The sequence below is a fragment of the Cryptomeria japonica genome, chromosome 8 (genome assembly GCF_030272615.1).
Source record: "Cryptomeria japonica chromosome 8, Sugi_1.0, whole genome shotgun sequence".
NCBI lineage: Eukaryota > Viridiplantae > Streptophyta > Pinopsida > Cupressales > Cupressaceae > Cryptomeria > Cryptomeria japonica.
In genome coordinates, this window is record NC_081412.1 from 439250120 (window position 1) to 439267396 (window position 17277).

The window sequence follows — 17277 nt, forward strand, 5'->3', positions numbered from 1 at the left end:
TTCGATTTTTTGTCATTTTTATTCATGTTATTGTTCCTAGTCAACTCCTCTAATTTCTTTACAAATTGCCCATTTTTGAAATGCAAATTGCAATCAGCTTTTGAGTTCTTTGTATAGCTTCTTTTCTATTTAAGCTTCTATTTTTAGGATGCATGTCTTTCAACTTTGCAATAAGTAGCATAGTTTTGATACTCCTAATTGGTTTTCTCATTTCTAACTACAATTTTCTTACCATCTCTTCAGAAACAAGATTATTTGTACTTCCACCATCAATAATAACATTGCATACTTCACTTTCACACTTAGATCTTGTTTGAAATAATCTTTTTCTTTGATTTGGTACATTTTCCTAATTCATTAGGTCGTCCTGGTTACTAGGACTTCTCTTTTTGCTTCTTTGGAATGTGTTGATTTTGCATTTTCTTCATTTATATTTGCTACCCTTACATTAAGATCTTTGTGACTATACCCCCTGAAAGGCCAACTAGTTTTCACAAAGTTGAAGGTTGTAATTAGTATGTAATGCCATGTGCCATATAGCAAGTGACCTAGTGGCATCCTCGACACAGGTGGCGGACGTAGTGATGTTGTGGGGGGGCGTTTCACCTAAGTCCCCAAGTCTTGAAAATGTCCCCCTACAAGGGAAATGGGTTCTTTTGGGGGGGATGTGCCCCTGCGAAACATTGCTATTAATGGATGTTCATGTGTATGCTTATGAAGTGAATTATGTGGATTAAGTAGATCTTGAGGAACTTGTTCTAACAATAACCAATAAATGCATGTAAGTTTATTATCTTTTGTATCATTTTAATTTTTTATTTTATTCAAATACACAGGGTTCTATAAGGGGTGTTTAACCTATTGGCTGGTGTTTTGTGACCACACCAACATAGAATAAAGTTTTCCAATAGTCACTTTATCCTCCCTTGATCAAGATCAAATGTATGTTAAGATTGCAAGAAGATCATACATTGACTTCAAGGTTCCAACTGTGTACTAGCGACTTTATTGTGGATATAAACTCATTTGGTGATGTTGCTAGTAATCCAAGGGGACTTACGCACACTTGTAGAAGACTTAAACAAATTTATAATTTTCAAGGAGATCCTCGTGAATGATTTAGCAATGAAATAACTCTTTTTTTGGGACTTCTCAATTAAATGATGCAGAAAATAAAATGGGAAAGGGTTTAGGGAAGCTATTCTAATCTAAGAACTCAATAGAGAGCAATGATTTGGATGAGATCAACCACACTTCACTTCGCCACTAGTAGACAACTACATAAAGCAGGTGCAATTTTCAAAGGTTGTGTTTGAGAGATTTTAAACCATTGATGAACACCATTAGATAACAATGTTCATCTAACAATTTAGATTAAGCGCACACATATAAAAGCTCAGTCCAACCTTGCATTGTCAATAGAAATCATCTATTAACAAAAGGTATGAGCAAGCGATCTTCACCGTAAAACATTGCAATCAACTTTGTTCATCTAAATGCTTGAAATAAATCTAAATTAAGTGAGGAAAGTGAAACAATGCAAGCTACAAAGTAACACAAGTGTATACCATCAGAGAACAATATATCATTGTTTATTACTTCAATAGCTTATCGCAAAAAATTCATACAATCTCCCCCCGTTACAAATGAAGGGGTGACCCCCTTTATAGGCCTCCGGGAGGAAAATGGTCAGCCTAAATTACAAACCAATCAATGGCCAAGATTGAACATGCAAGCCCTAATTAGAGTTTGACCAATAGATTCCAAATACATGATGCCACATAGTGGGAATAAACATTAATGATGCATCACACCCACTATCAATTAATTGCTCCTTGCTCAAAATGGTGCCCATTATGCATTAATTATCCATTACATTCAAACAATCGCCCACTGTGCATTAAATGCACCACTATCCCTTAAACATGATGACTGACATGCATTGAATCAATCACCACTTGGTCAAATATTCCAATAATGAATGTGTCACCATGCCCTCATGCAATCAAAAGATTCTCGTCCAAAATTGGATGACCATTATCTCGTTCATTTATGGTGAATGCAATGAATCTGGCGATGACGACTTCCAATTATCCTACGGAGACACTTGGGACATTCTCCATTTTGAATTCCAGCAACGAAATATCCTCTTCACACTTGGAGAAAAACTTCTCCCAACTTGTCGCTATCTCTTGAGTCCTTTGCATTGTGCTGGAGAACAAAGAAACATTTTCCAGATGTCCTTTGGAAAAGGATTCCACAAATAACTCGTGCAACCTGTCCTTCAAGAAGTCAACTGTCGGCTCTTCATCAGTTAACTTTCTTGCAAATAATGCTTCGACTGCATTATGGATTTCTTCCTGAATTTTCTTGAGTGATTCCTTCAGTGATGCTAAGTCTTTTCTGAATTTTTCAAAGGATTTCTTCCTAGTGCAGACATCATAAAACCACCGTGGGAAGTCATAAATTTCATTCTCTTGAGCAACCTTCCCATCAATCAAAGTTTACTTAGGAATTCCCATTAATTCTCGCGGTCGCGGAATTGTCAAGTCTTGATAAATATGCACATCTTCCCATGACCTATGCGCAGTCTCAAGTCTGTTTAGGATAGCAAGAATTCTCCAGTGGAAGTGATCCAAGTCTTCAATAAATTTTCTAGTTGAAGTGAAGACATCCTCCACCCATTCCTTAGAGCACTGAGCTCTTCTCCTTATTTCTTCAATGCCATCAATGGATTCTTTGGGAAGAGAAGAGGGAAGAACAAAGAATGAATCTTCCTCTCTGAGTGGATGCTTCAACTATTGTAGATATTCGCTCAAGGCATTGTTCTCCCTCTTCAACCTCTTATTCTTCTCCTTCATTCTTTTCATTTGCTCTTTCAATATTAAGGAAGATTCGTCAAAGTCTTCCACCACCTGTGTCGTGGAAGCACACCCTAAGTTGACCTCTTTGATTTCATATTCATCGGGCGTGATTTCACTCCTATCCTTACCCACCCTAGGTACAACTAAGTGCAATGTCCTGGATCTTGATTCGTCCCTTGTGATCTTGGAAAACTTCCTAGTTGCCTTCTTCCCTACTGGCTTATCTATTTTGCTTAGAAGTTCCTCTAATTCATGTGCATGATCCATTTCTTCATCTGACTCCTTTCTCATCCTTTGCAGATTGGCCTGATCTTCTAGTTGTGCTTGTTCTTGTGAAACCTCTTCCAAAGTGCCTTCATTTCCATGATTCATTTCCATGAAACAATCCTTATCCTGTTGTTCTGTATCTGGAGGAATTTCTTGCCTTTGATTTTCCTGCAGAACAGGTCTATGGGAAGTGCTAATGCTAAGAACATCTTGTGTTTGTGCAGTGCCGAGATCATTTTCTTGCGGCTGACCTCTTGCAACTTCTTGTGTGAACATTTTGACCTCATGCACACTAGAAGAACTAGCCGATGATTGTGCTTCCTCTATCATTGGCCTTTTTTGTTGTGGCTCTTCCAGTTGGACTTCTTTTCTCTTCTTCATTTGTGACTTCCTAGAAACATTTTTCTCTTTCCTTTGTTTCATTCCTTCATGTGGAACTCCTTCCCCAGCTTGGGCTCCTGATGACCCTTCTGTTGCTTCGCTATGGGAGTCCAGGTCTCCCATCAACTAGTAAGTCAGGCAAGCATTATTTGCCTTTAACTTTGTGGTGTACCGTTCAACCCAATGCCTAGTAAATTTTAGGATTGGTTTACTTAAAACATTCAAGTCATCAACCTATGGCTCTAACCAATATGGGGCTTGAATAGATCTATCCTTCAGGGTTTCATACTCTGGTTGAACTATATTTTCATCTTCCTTAACTTGATCCAGCACCTGAATTACTACACAAAGTTTTATCATGTTAGGGGACAATCTGGGAAACATCCTTTTCTTGACTTCAAAGTCATCCTTGGCATTGGCCCAATAATCTTCTAGCTGGATTTTGTGCTTGTGCTTCACTCCAACAACCTTCCTGATCTTGTTGTATGGGTCAAAGAGTGACCTCACCGTATGGAATGTCAAGTGATAGAATAATAGTTCATCTACTGACTTTTCAGTCGATGTCAATGTCGGACACGTTTCTACGTAATCTCCTACGATAATTGGAAATTCAATTAACAACTTCTTTTGGATTTTGTCGTAGGTGGTCAACAACTTGGTAAGCTCCATTAGCACCATCTTGACCATTGGATATCTTGGCAACCTATATGGTTGATCTGAGAACCCTTGGACCCGAATGTAAGTGAATTTTGGAAATCAGATAAACTAGGCCCCATACTTCTTTATCACCTTTCTAGCCTCCTGCAACAACCTCATGTGCAGTCCACCTTGTAACAATCTGGTCAAATGCATTGTGAAGGTGTCGCTTACCAACTTGAAAGTAGTGTTGTATAAGTGCAACTACGAATAACACTCATGAACTTTCAATTGTCCTAGTCCACATCCCATGGGTCCCTTTCTTGGCAAGCCATTGAATTTGCCCATTCTTGCCAACGAGTAGATTGTTTCAAATTCTTCAACTATTCATGCAAGTTGTGGCTGATCAACCTTGCCCAATCTACTATTTTGTCGTCTTCCATTACTTCACTGATGAAGAAAAACATCCAAGGTTCAAATAAGAAGGCCTGTTGGCATCCCATGATTTGGCTCAGCATCAACACAAGGTCAACATACTCCTGCTTGAAGTCCATGTTGGTGATCTACTTGGGCATCTTGAAAATGTGTGTCTTTGCTTTCTGCATCCAGACTTTCTTAATTATTCCAGCACATCTCTCAATGTCGGCATCATATATCATTGTTGCTCTTTCCTTGGTTTTGTAAGTCATGGACTAGTATGTCGGAATTCCGAATGTTTATCCACTTGCTTCGGCTATCAGGTTGGCCAGGAGCTTGCCATCCGGTGCCAAAATTGCTCCTCTCGGCATTATAATGCTTTATGCATTCCATAATCAGCTCTGGGCATTGGATGGTTGGAGGGAAGTCGACAGCTACAACGATCCCACTCTTGACAATCTTGGTGGCAATGGTTGATGGAGCACGTTAGGTTGTTCCAAAAACTCTCTTGCAGAATTCTCCCAGCTAGAATGTTCCTAAATATGTGTCGCTGCACTTTGAAATAATCTTTGATTTTGGAAGGAATCTCTTTGCTCATTTTTTATCTGTGCTTGTCGAGAATTGTTCGCAGCCTTTTTGGATTCTACCACTCCTTCAAGAACAAGAACTTCTGAAAAAATAACAAACTCTGCTTCAAAATTTTCTCCACTTCTTTCTGACTTCAAATTTCTCCAATAACCGTTGTGAGAAATGAATTCCAATTCTTTGTTTAAATAGAATTCTTCCACTAAGTTGTTAAGTTGGCGAAAGGTTAAAATTGGCAGTTGCATTTAAAATGTGTCATGTTTATCTTCACAACTCGCCATGCAAACGGACCCCACCATCAACATTGAGTTCAAAAATGGAAATTTCCAAAAATCCTTGAGTTGTGTGTCATAAATGTGGAATATTCCCTTTTGCATGTTGCCAACTCATTAATTATGAAAATCTTTCCATTTTGGATGCATAAAGATATTTCGAAAGATTTTCCGTAGGAGAATTTTAACAAATTTATCCACTTTTGCAGGAATCTTGTTTGTCTGGATTTTAGGAGGGAGGAAATTCTTGTAGAGAGATTTTTTATCCTAAAGGAATTTTTTCCATGTTCTTGTGCACATCTTGTTCTGAAGGAGATTTTTCAATCAATCAATCACTTTTCCAACTTTTGAGGAATTTTATCTTGTCTGGAGTTCTGGATTTTGAGAGAATTCTCTTAATCAATTTTTCCTGGTGCCTTGGAATTTCTTCATCTTGGGCGTAATTTTCTCCTTCGAGAGAAATTTTCTTGAATTTTGAATTTCTTAAATTTTTCCCTCTTGCTTTTGAATTCCACGTCCTGCTAAAAACCTTAGGCACGTTTTGAACTGGAAAAGAAGTTTCTTAAAATTTGAAATTTTTATTTTTTTAAAGGAAGTATTTTTCCTACGCCTTAGGCGAATTTTACGTTTTTCGTGAAGGGAAGGAATTTTTTTTCATGTTTGGAAATTCCTCCTGCTTGGGCACCAATTTGCTATGGTAAAGGATTTTTGAAAGAACTTGAAAATTCCTCCTTCACCCTCGTCTAGCTTCCATTCTTCTCCTTGAGCACCATTTCTTCATGATGGAGGAATATTTGGCATGAAGGAATTTTCCTTCATAAACCCTTTCTAGTGCTCCAAGTCAACCTTGGGCACAAATCCTAGCTAGAGGAGGAATTTTGGACGCTTGGACTTTTTCCTGCTTGACCTCATTTGGGTGCCCATCTCCTGTCTTGGGCAAAATTTCACCTTGATGCAGGAATTTGTGCTTTGGAGAAAAATTCCTCCTCTACCCCTGTTTGGCATCCTCTTCTTTGCTTGGGCAGATTTTTCATATGGAGAAGGATTTTTGTCTCAGGAAATTCCTCCTTGAGGCCATTTTGGTGTCCATCTCCAAGTTTGGGCACATTTTTGCTATGTAGGAGGAATATTTGGTATGGAAGAAAATTCCTCCACTACCTCGTTTCAGAGCCCAAGTCCCTTCTAGAGTGCCATTTATGGGATAAGGAAGGAATTCAAGGAACTTAGGAACTTCCTCCTTGGTATTGTTTTAGAGCTCCCCTCTTGATTTGTGAGGAATTTCTCTATGGAGGAGGAATTTTAGACATTTTGATCTTTACTCCATGACCTCCATTTGGTGCCATATCCTCATTTGAAGTGCATTTTGATCAGGATGAAGGAATTTTGACGAACTTATAAATTTTTCTTGCCTTACGCATTTTTTGTTCATCACCTGGATTTGGATGCCATTTTTGGATTGAGTTGGATTTTTCTTGCCTTAAAAGGATTTTTCTTGCTTTTTCCACTTTAAGGAAGAATTCCAAACTTAGCCATTTTTTGATCAACTGCCTGCTTTTTCAACTTTCCAGATTTAGATTTGGATTTTTAGGAATGCTTTGACAACAGTGTCCTGTCTGCTGCCTTGATTCTCTCACTTTTCACTGGTAGCTTCCTTGAAGGGTCCTGACTCCATGGCAACATTCAGATTTTCCAAAACCCTAAGGAAATGACCTCAAATCTAAGTCTGAAGGGCAAAACCCTAAAATAGACAAAACAGGTTCCAAGCTTAGTCAAATTTGCTCAAAACACTTGCAGACTTGATCGAAATACTTATCAAAACATTTGCAGACTTGTGGAGACCAAAGGGATCGTGAAAAGACCCAAAGAAACACAACCAAAAGACCAAGAGGACCTAAAAAGTAGGGGGTCCCCATTTGGAATGGGGTAATGTGTGATTAGGTCACAACACAACCCACAACATAGAAGAAAATACAAAAAGTATAGTAAACTCTTGTTATCACATAACACATAATGGTGTAACATGCATAAAAGACACCTAAACTGAGCATACTATCAGCCCTTGATTACAGTGTGATTTGAGAACCATATGCTCCATTATCTATGATTTCATTTCCATTATCCATGATTCTAGGCATCAGAAGCATAAATAATAGGCAAAAAGTTTCCATTATCTACAATTCTGCACCATCCTCCCTTTGTCCTCCATCAACATTTGTCATAACCACCTCCTCCCTCGGGGCCTTGGTCACAGTGACATCATTTAAAGTTGAATGGGAAGCAACCATCCTAGCTTGCGATTGCAATTTTTTGTTTGTTTGGACTATTGCCTTGTAGCTTGGGAAATGACTTTGGAGAGAAGCAATTTGAACCTTCAAAAGATTTAGGATTTGGACCCTATTGATGTGTTTTTTAGGCACTTCAAACACAAAATAACATACCAAAGTATCTGGTAGTGTCTCTACGGAGTCTCCCCCACCTGATTTGTCTTTGAATATTCCTAATGATAGTGTTGCCTGGACAGTTGTTTATCGCAAGCGGGAAGGAAAATCTACCCACCTTCCCCAGCCCCCCCTTCGTCAAGGTGTGGATTCTCCCCACTCTTGAGTTGGGTTTGTTTTGTTGATGGTTTGACAGGTGGGTTTGTTTGCCCTGTCTAGCTTTGTTTGTTTGGGGTTTACACCCTTGCTTGGTCCATTTAATTCAGTTAGTCGTTTAGCTTTGTAAAGGGTCAGTGCTCGTTTTATCGCTACTTTATTTATCAAAAACATACCAAAGTATTTTACCCCCTCTTGAACAAAATCACCTTAGATGCTAAATATTTGATCAACTAAGATGATTCCAAGGTTTCTACTGTCAGTTTTTGACATGTGGGTAACTCAATGGTTTGATGTGAATTGTTGTTTTCACTTGGGGACTTACACAATTGTTCTCAATGATTCAAGATCATGAATTCGAGTAGGCTTGCCAATGATTTCGAATGATTTGCAAATTTAGCTCTTGATTTATTCTAACAAAGATTTTTTTTTAAATGCAAAAGGATGAGGGTTTAGAAGTTCTATTCTAATCCCATCTAAAACCTAGAATGCAAGAGGTAGTGAACGATTCAATGAAATAGCAAAGCAAAAAGGATTAATAGGATCGAAAATAGCTCAGAACAGATGACTCAAAGTTCGTCCATTAGCCAAACATGAGAAACAGTCATGGTAACTTAGTAGAAGTTCTTCCTAGATGATGTAAATGTGCCAAGACTTAAAGTTTTGAAAACACATACATTCATAATATAATAAGCATGAATCCACAAATCAAATTGCAAATCTCAAAGTAAATGCTAATCTAAAGGAACATGCATGAATACAAAGCTTCAAATAGTTTCCCATTCTTAGATTCACATTCAAAAGCACAATGTCTCCATTTTGTCCATATAAAATTATGTCTTCATAAAGAAAATGTACTGCCATTTTCCATAACTAATTAAAAATCACCACCAAAATATTAACTAATCAATCCCAAATGTTTGAAGAGGGGTTAAATGTTGATTAACTTCTATATTTGGCTCTTTGTTTGAGTAAAAAATAAGCTACAAAAATATGTAAATTGAATGCAAGATCTAGGGCTAAAGATGTGAAATTGACAAGAATCAATATATAAAAGTAGTCTCAAATCTGATATGCAGACATAAGTATTGATCTGGAATGAGGAAATGGAGAGGAACTTGTGCCTAAAATTTGGACTCAAAAGTGCAAGACAATCTACTATACTACAATATTATCTCACATTGGGTCTAAGTTTGGTGAGGCCAAGAAAGCTTCTTTTAGGTGGTTGCTCTTAATGAAAAAGCTAGCTATCAATGCAAAATTACATTCCATTGGTATTTTGTTTAAAAATTACTCTTTGTGTGATCAAGTGGATACTTTTGAACATTTATTTTTTGAATATCAATTTGATTTGTCTTTGGTCTCTATTTCTTAGAAATGAGCTAAGGAGGGATTGCAAAGTTGGAATCACTTGGTTTGAAATTCTTTCTAGTTATGTGCACACTTTAACTATTGAGCTTAATATCTTTTTGCTTTATTTTTACTAATTATATTTTATGGTTTATCTATAAAAGATAAATGAAGAGGATTTCTAAGGCAAAAGAAAGTTCCTTTCTAAGTTGCACAGTGAACTCACCTATCTCAATGTTGTTATGTAGGTTTAGTACATAATAATCTCCATAGAGATTTATTGAACGTTCAAATTTTAGGTTGAGAAAACCCTAACCTTCATTCCTAGTAATGACGAAAATATGGGGATTGAGTAGTCAAAAAAGCCATCCTCCATTTGATATATTATCTATAAGATTGCAATTTTGCATTTTATGTTAAGTCCTTCCATCAAATACTTCTCCAAGTGTTGGTCCATAATTGAATATAGAACACAAGTTGTGTTTCAACGAATATGAGAGTTTCAACTAAGGGATGAAATGTGTTGTATGTTAATGTGCATGGCTCATGGACATGTAAGAGTATCAAATTTGTTGAGCCAATCCCTAGCATTTTCCATCTTCTTGTCATATTAGAATATCTTGGCAATACTTATAATAACATATAGTCATTCAATGATCAGACCTCTTGATTGCATCAATATTCATAGTCTTTCCCAGGAGCATCATAGTAATTTTAATTGTTTTGATTGATTAAATCGGGATAGGCCCAAACCTTTTACATAATTGCTATAGTCATTTTAATTGTTGTTACACATAATTTTCCATTAAAAAATTTCTATAATACCATGGTCATAATAATTTCACTTTCTTTCTTATTTACAAGTCTTAACTTAGACTTTATAGTTGCTACCCAAAGTTTTGATTTTTTTTTCTTCTTGAAGATAATTAGAATAATCCTCATCTTGGTCAAACTACTTATTATGTTATTTCTATTTAGTAGCAAAAATCCATAGAGGCATACATATTGGTTAGTTGTCTCATCATAAACCTGTCAAGGAAATTTCATGTTTCCAGAGCACTCCTCTAAAGATATATAGGTGTGGTTTGTGTTGACAAGTGATAGAGGGAGGAATTAAACATATTTAGTGAAATTCTAGCATCCATACACTTAAAGGCACATTTTCATTTAGTAATGATAAGGAACAATGATTTCAGCAATTGTTAAAAGGTTAAGGATATGAGTTAAGAAGGATGGGTAAATAGTAAAATTTTGGAAATTTAATAATAATGAGAGTTCATGGTTCAAATTCATATGGCATGATGTAAGCCATGTTAAAACATTAGGTTGATATAAACTTTAAAACTTCAAACTTTTTAAAACATTATTTCTTAATATTTACAACTACAATTAAATGTCAAATGGTATTAATGTAATTATTGATAAATTGTGCATTGGAAAAAATTTTCTATATATCAAATCTAGCATTTAACCATTTTTTTTTTATTTTTTTTGAATTTAGTTTTTTATTTGTATATGTCTATAATTTTAAAATTTGACTATAATATATATATGAATAATGACTTTTCAACATGAGGCCAATATATATAAAATATAAGAACTTCAAAACTCAATCAAGGCATATATGATCATAGAATATGAAAGAGTCCAACAAATAAAATAATGAAACCACAAGTATCTAGTAAGCCTTTCATATTAAAAAATAATAAAAATTTCACAATCCAAACAAAATTGTAGATTCTAGAAGAGAAAATTGAATAATCAATGAGCATAACCAATATTGTGTGCTTGTAATAATAAGGACAAATATTTTTTTGAAAAAAAATATTAATATAATTTTATTGAATTATATATCTGAAACTACCTTGTGATTTTTATTAACACTATATTAGATACAACTTGTACATTCTAAAGTAGATGTTACTATTATCATTCCATTGTGGACCATAAATTTACTTTAGAAAGCATGTCATGATAACATTGCTTGCAATAATAAGAACAAAGATTTTTCAATTTCAATTGAAAAAAAAATATTAATATAATTTTATTGAATTATATATCTGAAACTACCTTGTGATTTTTATTAACACTATATTAGATACAACTTGTACATTCTAAAGTAGATGTTACTATTATCATTCCATTGTGGACCATAAATTTACTTTAGATAGCATGTCATGATAACACTGCTTGCAATAATAAGAACAAAGATTTTTCAATTTCAATTGAAAAAAAAATAATATAATTTTATTGAATTATGTATTTGAAACTACCTTTTAATTTTTATTAACACTATATTAGATATAACTTGTACATTCTAAAGTAGATGTTACTATTATCATTCCATTGTTGACCATAAATTTACTTTAGATAGTATGTCATGATAACACAATAGTCAAAGAGTTTCAGCACATGACTTGGAGAGTGATAACAAGAAATTGAAGAATTAACATCTCAAAAGGTGATGTCAAAGTATGCTGCTAATAATAATAATATATAAGTCTTTTATTGCAAAACAAAAATAACCTTTTCAAATTTTCTCATTTTAACACAATCAAGCCCGTTATTATGTTTAAATATGAAAATATTTTATTCTTTCACCCATAGTTTCAAATATGTTGCAACTTCTCTATCATAATAGCATAATTACATAAATTAATATTTACTTAAATTTTTAACTAAATATTAGAAGCTATACTTTCAACGTTAACCACTACATAATATTTATTATGATATATAGAAATATAGTAAAAAAATAAAAATTATATTATAAAATTATTATTTCAATTTTGATATAACATAATTGATATTGATAGTATTTAAAAACAATAAACAACAAACAACAAAACCAATTTAAATAAAATAGAGTTTACATTTTCCATATAAAATAAAATGAAATTATTGGTATATTTAAATTTTAAATAATTAATAAGTATTATTTAAATTTGTAATATCTCTAAAGTACGTAACTTAAATATATCTAATAAAATTTAAAAGAAAACTTCTTGTCATTTTTCTCACTCCCAACCATTACCATGCTCTTCCTTTCCGTGTGAATGCGGAGATCCAATCTGCTTGTAAACAAATCCAGTCTACAAATTGAAAATAGTTTTAGGCACACTCTTAATAGACTGGGTGGGAATGAAATTTGAATTTGACATTGAATATAACTGATGGTATAATGTCTCGGTATTACTGAACATGTGCTGTACAAATACTGAAATATGATGTGATAATATTGCAGGACAAACACATCGTGAGAAACAAAACATAACAGTAAAACAAAAAATGCAAGAAAAAACTTGACTGGTCAGAGCTTGGTGTGTGCTACTTAAGGTTGGCCCTTATTGACCACTAGGTTAAGAGCCATAAGTAATAAAGAATAGAGAACTCCAGGAACATCTGAAATTTAATACAATCATTTTTACATAAGGAATGATTTTTGTATATGTGTATTGATATCAAAGCATTATATCTCATGTTCAGGAGCAGTAGACCACAATGATATTAGTACATAAAAGACTTGTTAAAACCAATTAGGATTAATAGAATTTATGATAGATTCAAATAATTGGGTATGTTGGCTATGATCGATATCGAGTTGGGCTTTTGTAGAATGTGGGCTTTAAGAACTGGGAATTTGGATGTATGATGTGTACTAAAAATTGGTGTTCCGTTTTGATTGATGTTGATGCAGGAGCATCCTCCTATTGAAGCTGAAATGCCATTGTAAGATGTGAAAATAAAGAGATAGTGTAGAGGATGAAAAGACACGGTTAGAAGCTAAACCTAGCACATAAAAGTTAGCACAAGAACAAAGAAAAGACTGCAAGGAGTGTGTATGAGTACGCACTAAGAAGTGAAATTAGTTTGCAGATTTAAAAGAAAAGATTACAAAACAAAAGATTGAGGTGGCGCTGAGCTAAGTTGTAGTATTAATGTTTTGTGCAGTATCAGTTTATTTGGATCTGAATTGTCTCTATAAAGAAGTGAAAAGAACATATTTCAAATAGAACAGAGGCATAGTAGAATTAAGAAGGGGAGTGTATGATTTGGCCTTGAGATGAGAGCAAAGTGAAGTCTCTATGATAATATAGTCATCAATTTCCATTCATCAAATATTGTATGTAGATTTGACTTCAATATTCGGAATTGGGTGCTAGTGTTTGTATGAATTGTTATGAGAATTGAGTGTCCAGCTGTAGAGTTTGGTTTTCCCCAAATCCCATCTACATCAGATATTGATGTAGATGGGAGTATTGTCTGCAGTTCTATACTACCAAAGGAGAAAACAACTAACAAGCACGATATAATATCAATAAAACTTATTTAAGCTTTCATCTATAATTCTTATTAAGAAGTAGTCTAGATAAAAATGTGTATAAATTTAAATTATTATATGGCTAATTATATAATATTAAAATATATTTAAATTTTCTTTAATTTTCTATGAATGTATTCCTTGAATCTTTTATAGATGTAAGTTCTAGTAAATATTTTAATGTATCAAAATCCTTATACATTACCATATTTAATTTGCAAGTAAAAAGAAAAATAATTTTAAACAATTAAATTTAATATATAATATGTGAAATAACATATTTTTCATCCAACCAAAATCATACAAAATAAAAAATAACCAATGACCAATGAATAAGGCAAGGTAAATTGTACATCAAAACTTTGTGATTCATTCACCATGGCACATAACTTGCTTAGATTCTTAGGAATATTTCCTGATAAAAGGTTGCTAGATAAATCTAGAATTTGAAGATTCGGCAGCCTCATTAGTTGCGGTGGATTTATATCTTTGACCTTATTAAAAAACTAAGCGTACAATTGCTAAATATATCCAACTTGTCAATCCAAACTGGAATTTTACCTTCAAATCTATTATTTCCCAACTTAAATACTTGGAGAGACCTACAATTTGCAATCTTAGTTGCCAGAAACGCGACGGGGAAGAGTCGTTTCGTGTTTCAACGGCCGAAACACGTTTCCCTGTTGCGAACGGCCGTTTCCAGGGGGTTCCTGCGTTCAGAAATAAAAATTGCTGTTTTCATAGTTTTTCTTATCCACCCATTAATTTATTGGAAGTTATATTGGAGTTAAAACTATTAGTTTGTTAATGATTTAATTGCAGATTGAGAGAGTTGTCAATAGCATGTTGAAGTTTAAATTATTACTGCAGTTTTTTAGAGCTTTCAATAGTATGCTGTAGTTAAAACTATTAGTTTTTTTAATGATTTAATTAAAGATTAATAGAGTTGTGAATTGGGCATTTATAGTTAACCATTAGTTTTTTATTCAAATTTAATTTTAATTTTTTTTACATAAATTTATTTTAAAAATAGTTTTAGAGTTTCAAGAATATTAAATTATTTTAAATATATTTTTTTATAAAATCAATATATATTTATAAAATTATTTAATAATTAAATTGTTTTTGATATGTTTAAAATAGTTTTGTTATTTGATATGATAAACGTTGAAAATTTTGAAAATACTTTTAATTTTATTTAATTGTATATATATATACACGTTTCTTATTTTATTTTTTTTCAACATAGATTACAATAGATGATGGAATAATACCTCCCAACCTGTTGCCTTCAAGATTTAGTGTGTAAACAGTTTGCAGATTCCCCAACTCCTCTGGGATTTTTCCTTCCAAAACATTTTGAGCCAATTGTAAAACTAATAAATTGGAACGTCGTCCAATATTTGAAGGAATCATACCTGTAAGCTTGTTCTTTGACAAGTCCAAAATCATCAATCCACTTGAATCGGTACATGTAGAACTTGGAATTTCTCCAGTGAGATTGTTCCCTGACAATGATAGATAGGATAATGTGCCAATTGTTGCAGGAATAGAACCATTAAACTCGTTATCTAACAGGACTAACATATCTCCATCAAAATCAAGATCTGGAAGAGTATCATAAAATCTATTTGCATGCAAATCCACAACTAAAAAACCATGAAATACCTCGCGTGGTAAAGAACCTTCCAGTTTGTTATTTGAAAGATTGAGCCACTGAAGATCAGGAAGATTCCACAAAGGAAGATTCCCCACAATGTTGTTATCTGAGATCTACCTCTTCCAATTCATATTGTTGTGACAAAAAAGCAAGGATCTCACCTTTTATATTGCAAAATCCCAATCCAATGAACTTCAGGTTGGAAAATTGAGGAACCCAGCTTGGAGATATGTTAATATGAAGCCGATTTCCGGAAAGACCCAATTCTTGAAGCCGAGTTAGATTGTCGAATAGCTGTAGGGAAACGTTGCCTGTTAATCTGTTGGAAGAAAGTGGCAATCGTTGTAAACTGGCCAGCTTTGAAATTGAATCTGGAATTGTTCCTGACAGCTGATTATGGTATAGCCAAAGCTCGACTAATGCTGGAAGCTGACACAAAGACGGAGGAATCTGACCAGTTAGTCGGTTGTTACCAAGGTCCAGAATTACAAGGGACGAAAGGTTGTGAAAAGAGGACGGTATGTTGCCTTCCAAATTGTTATCTGACAGGTATAGAGTTGCAAGGGACGAAAGGCTGTCAAAGGAGGATGGTATGCCTCCATGTAGATTGTTCCCGAGGAGACTCAAGGTCTGAAGCTTTGAAAAGTTTGCAATATCGGGGGAAATCACTCCTCCTATATTGCAATAGGCGAGAGACATCGAAACAAGGGAAGAAGAGTGGTTTACAAAGAAAGAAAGGTTTCCTTTCAAGTCAACATTACCACTGAGCTCAAGATTGCTCAATTTTGAACGGGGCATGAATTTTAATGATTTTCTTCAATAAAAATAACATCATTGGTCAGAAGAGAAGAAGGAGAACAAGAATGCATACCTTCCCCCTATTGTTAAGTGAAAGAGATTCTTGATGAAGGATGGCACTCTTTTCACCCAAAGTGAAGGGTTTGTTTATAATAGACATACATTGCCAAGTGAAGAAGAGGTTTGTTTATAATAGACATACATTGCCAAGTGAAGAAGAGGTTATAGTCATGGATACACACCTCTTGCATAAGATAGAATCCTTGAGCAAACAATTTCACATAAGGAATGATATTGTATCGTAAGCAAACACCACTTAGCAAAGGAAAAAGTGGATCCTTAGAAAGGATAAGAAAGATCAATGCTCCCCAAGTGTAGGGAAAATGAGAATTGAAGGATTACACAACCTCTAAAGAGAGATTATATATAAGAAAATGCATTATTTCAAGCAAAGAAAGGTCTTAAAAAAGGAGCACACATTTACTCACATGAGGAATATTCAATGCAAGAAAAGGCATCAAGATATGAAAAATGCAACTCTAAAGAGGAGGTAATCTTCAAAGAGAAAGAGAAAATTGGATATGTATTGTCCTTTCCCCCAAAGCGAGTAAATAAGGGAGAGGTATGTTGCTACCCCAAGATGTTTTTTAATCAAAATAGCATCACCACTCATGACAAATATCCCCCAATAAAGTTAACTACTAGTGTCATAGGGCAAGGAGCAACATGATAGGGTGAATGGAGTGCTAAGGCACTACCTCTTCACCAAGAAAAAGTGCAAGATCAGTTGTAAGAGAGCTATGCAAGCTCGATCATATTGATCTTGAGCAAATGTTTTAAATGATTTATAATTTTCAAGAGAATGAGAATAACTACAAGAAAAATTACAATTTTCATCACCTTCTATATGCTTATAATTGTAATTAGTCTAATGAAACGAAAGATAACATTCTTATCATACTTCAATCTCCAAAAGATTCTAGTACCTAATTTCTTTCAGTCATCAATAGAAATAGGTCCTTGTCTCTTGAGATGTAGGACAAGGGTTGTTAGAAGAGGATGGATTGTTTTGTATTATGTTTTGCTATTTCATTATCAATGAGTCCTTGCATTCCATTTTGAAAATTTGGAC

At 34.2% G+C, this 17277-nt stretch overlaps 1 protein-coding gene across 1 annotated transcript; it reads right to left on the reverse strand.

Moving 5' to 3' along the window:
• Nucleotides 1-3746: 3746 nt before the first annotated feature.
• On the reverse strand, nucleotides 3747-16046 carry LOC131053122 (probable leucine-rich repeat receptor-like protein kinase At1g35710). Its single transcript, XM_059210411.1, has 4 exons — nucleotides 15509-16046; nucleotides 14962-15372; nucleotides 14249-14397; nucleotides 3747-3845 (listed from the first exon to the last, which is right to left on the reverse strand). The coding sequence occupies exons 1-4, from the start codon at nucleotides 16044-16046 to the stop codon at nucleotides 3747-3749; spliced, it is 1197 nt and encodes a 398-aa protein (XP_059066394.1).
• Between the last annotated feature and the right edge of the window lie 1231 nt (nucleotides 16047-17277).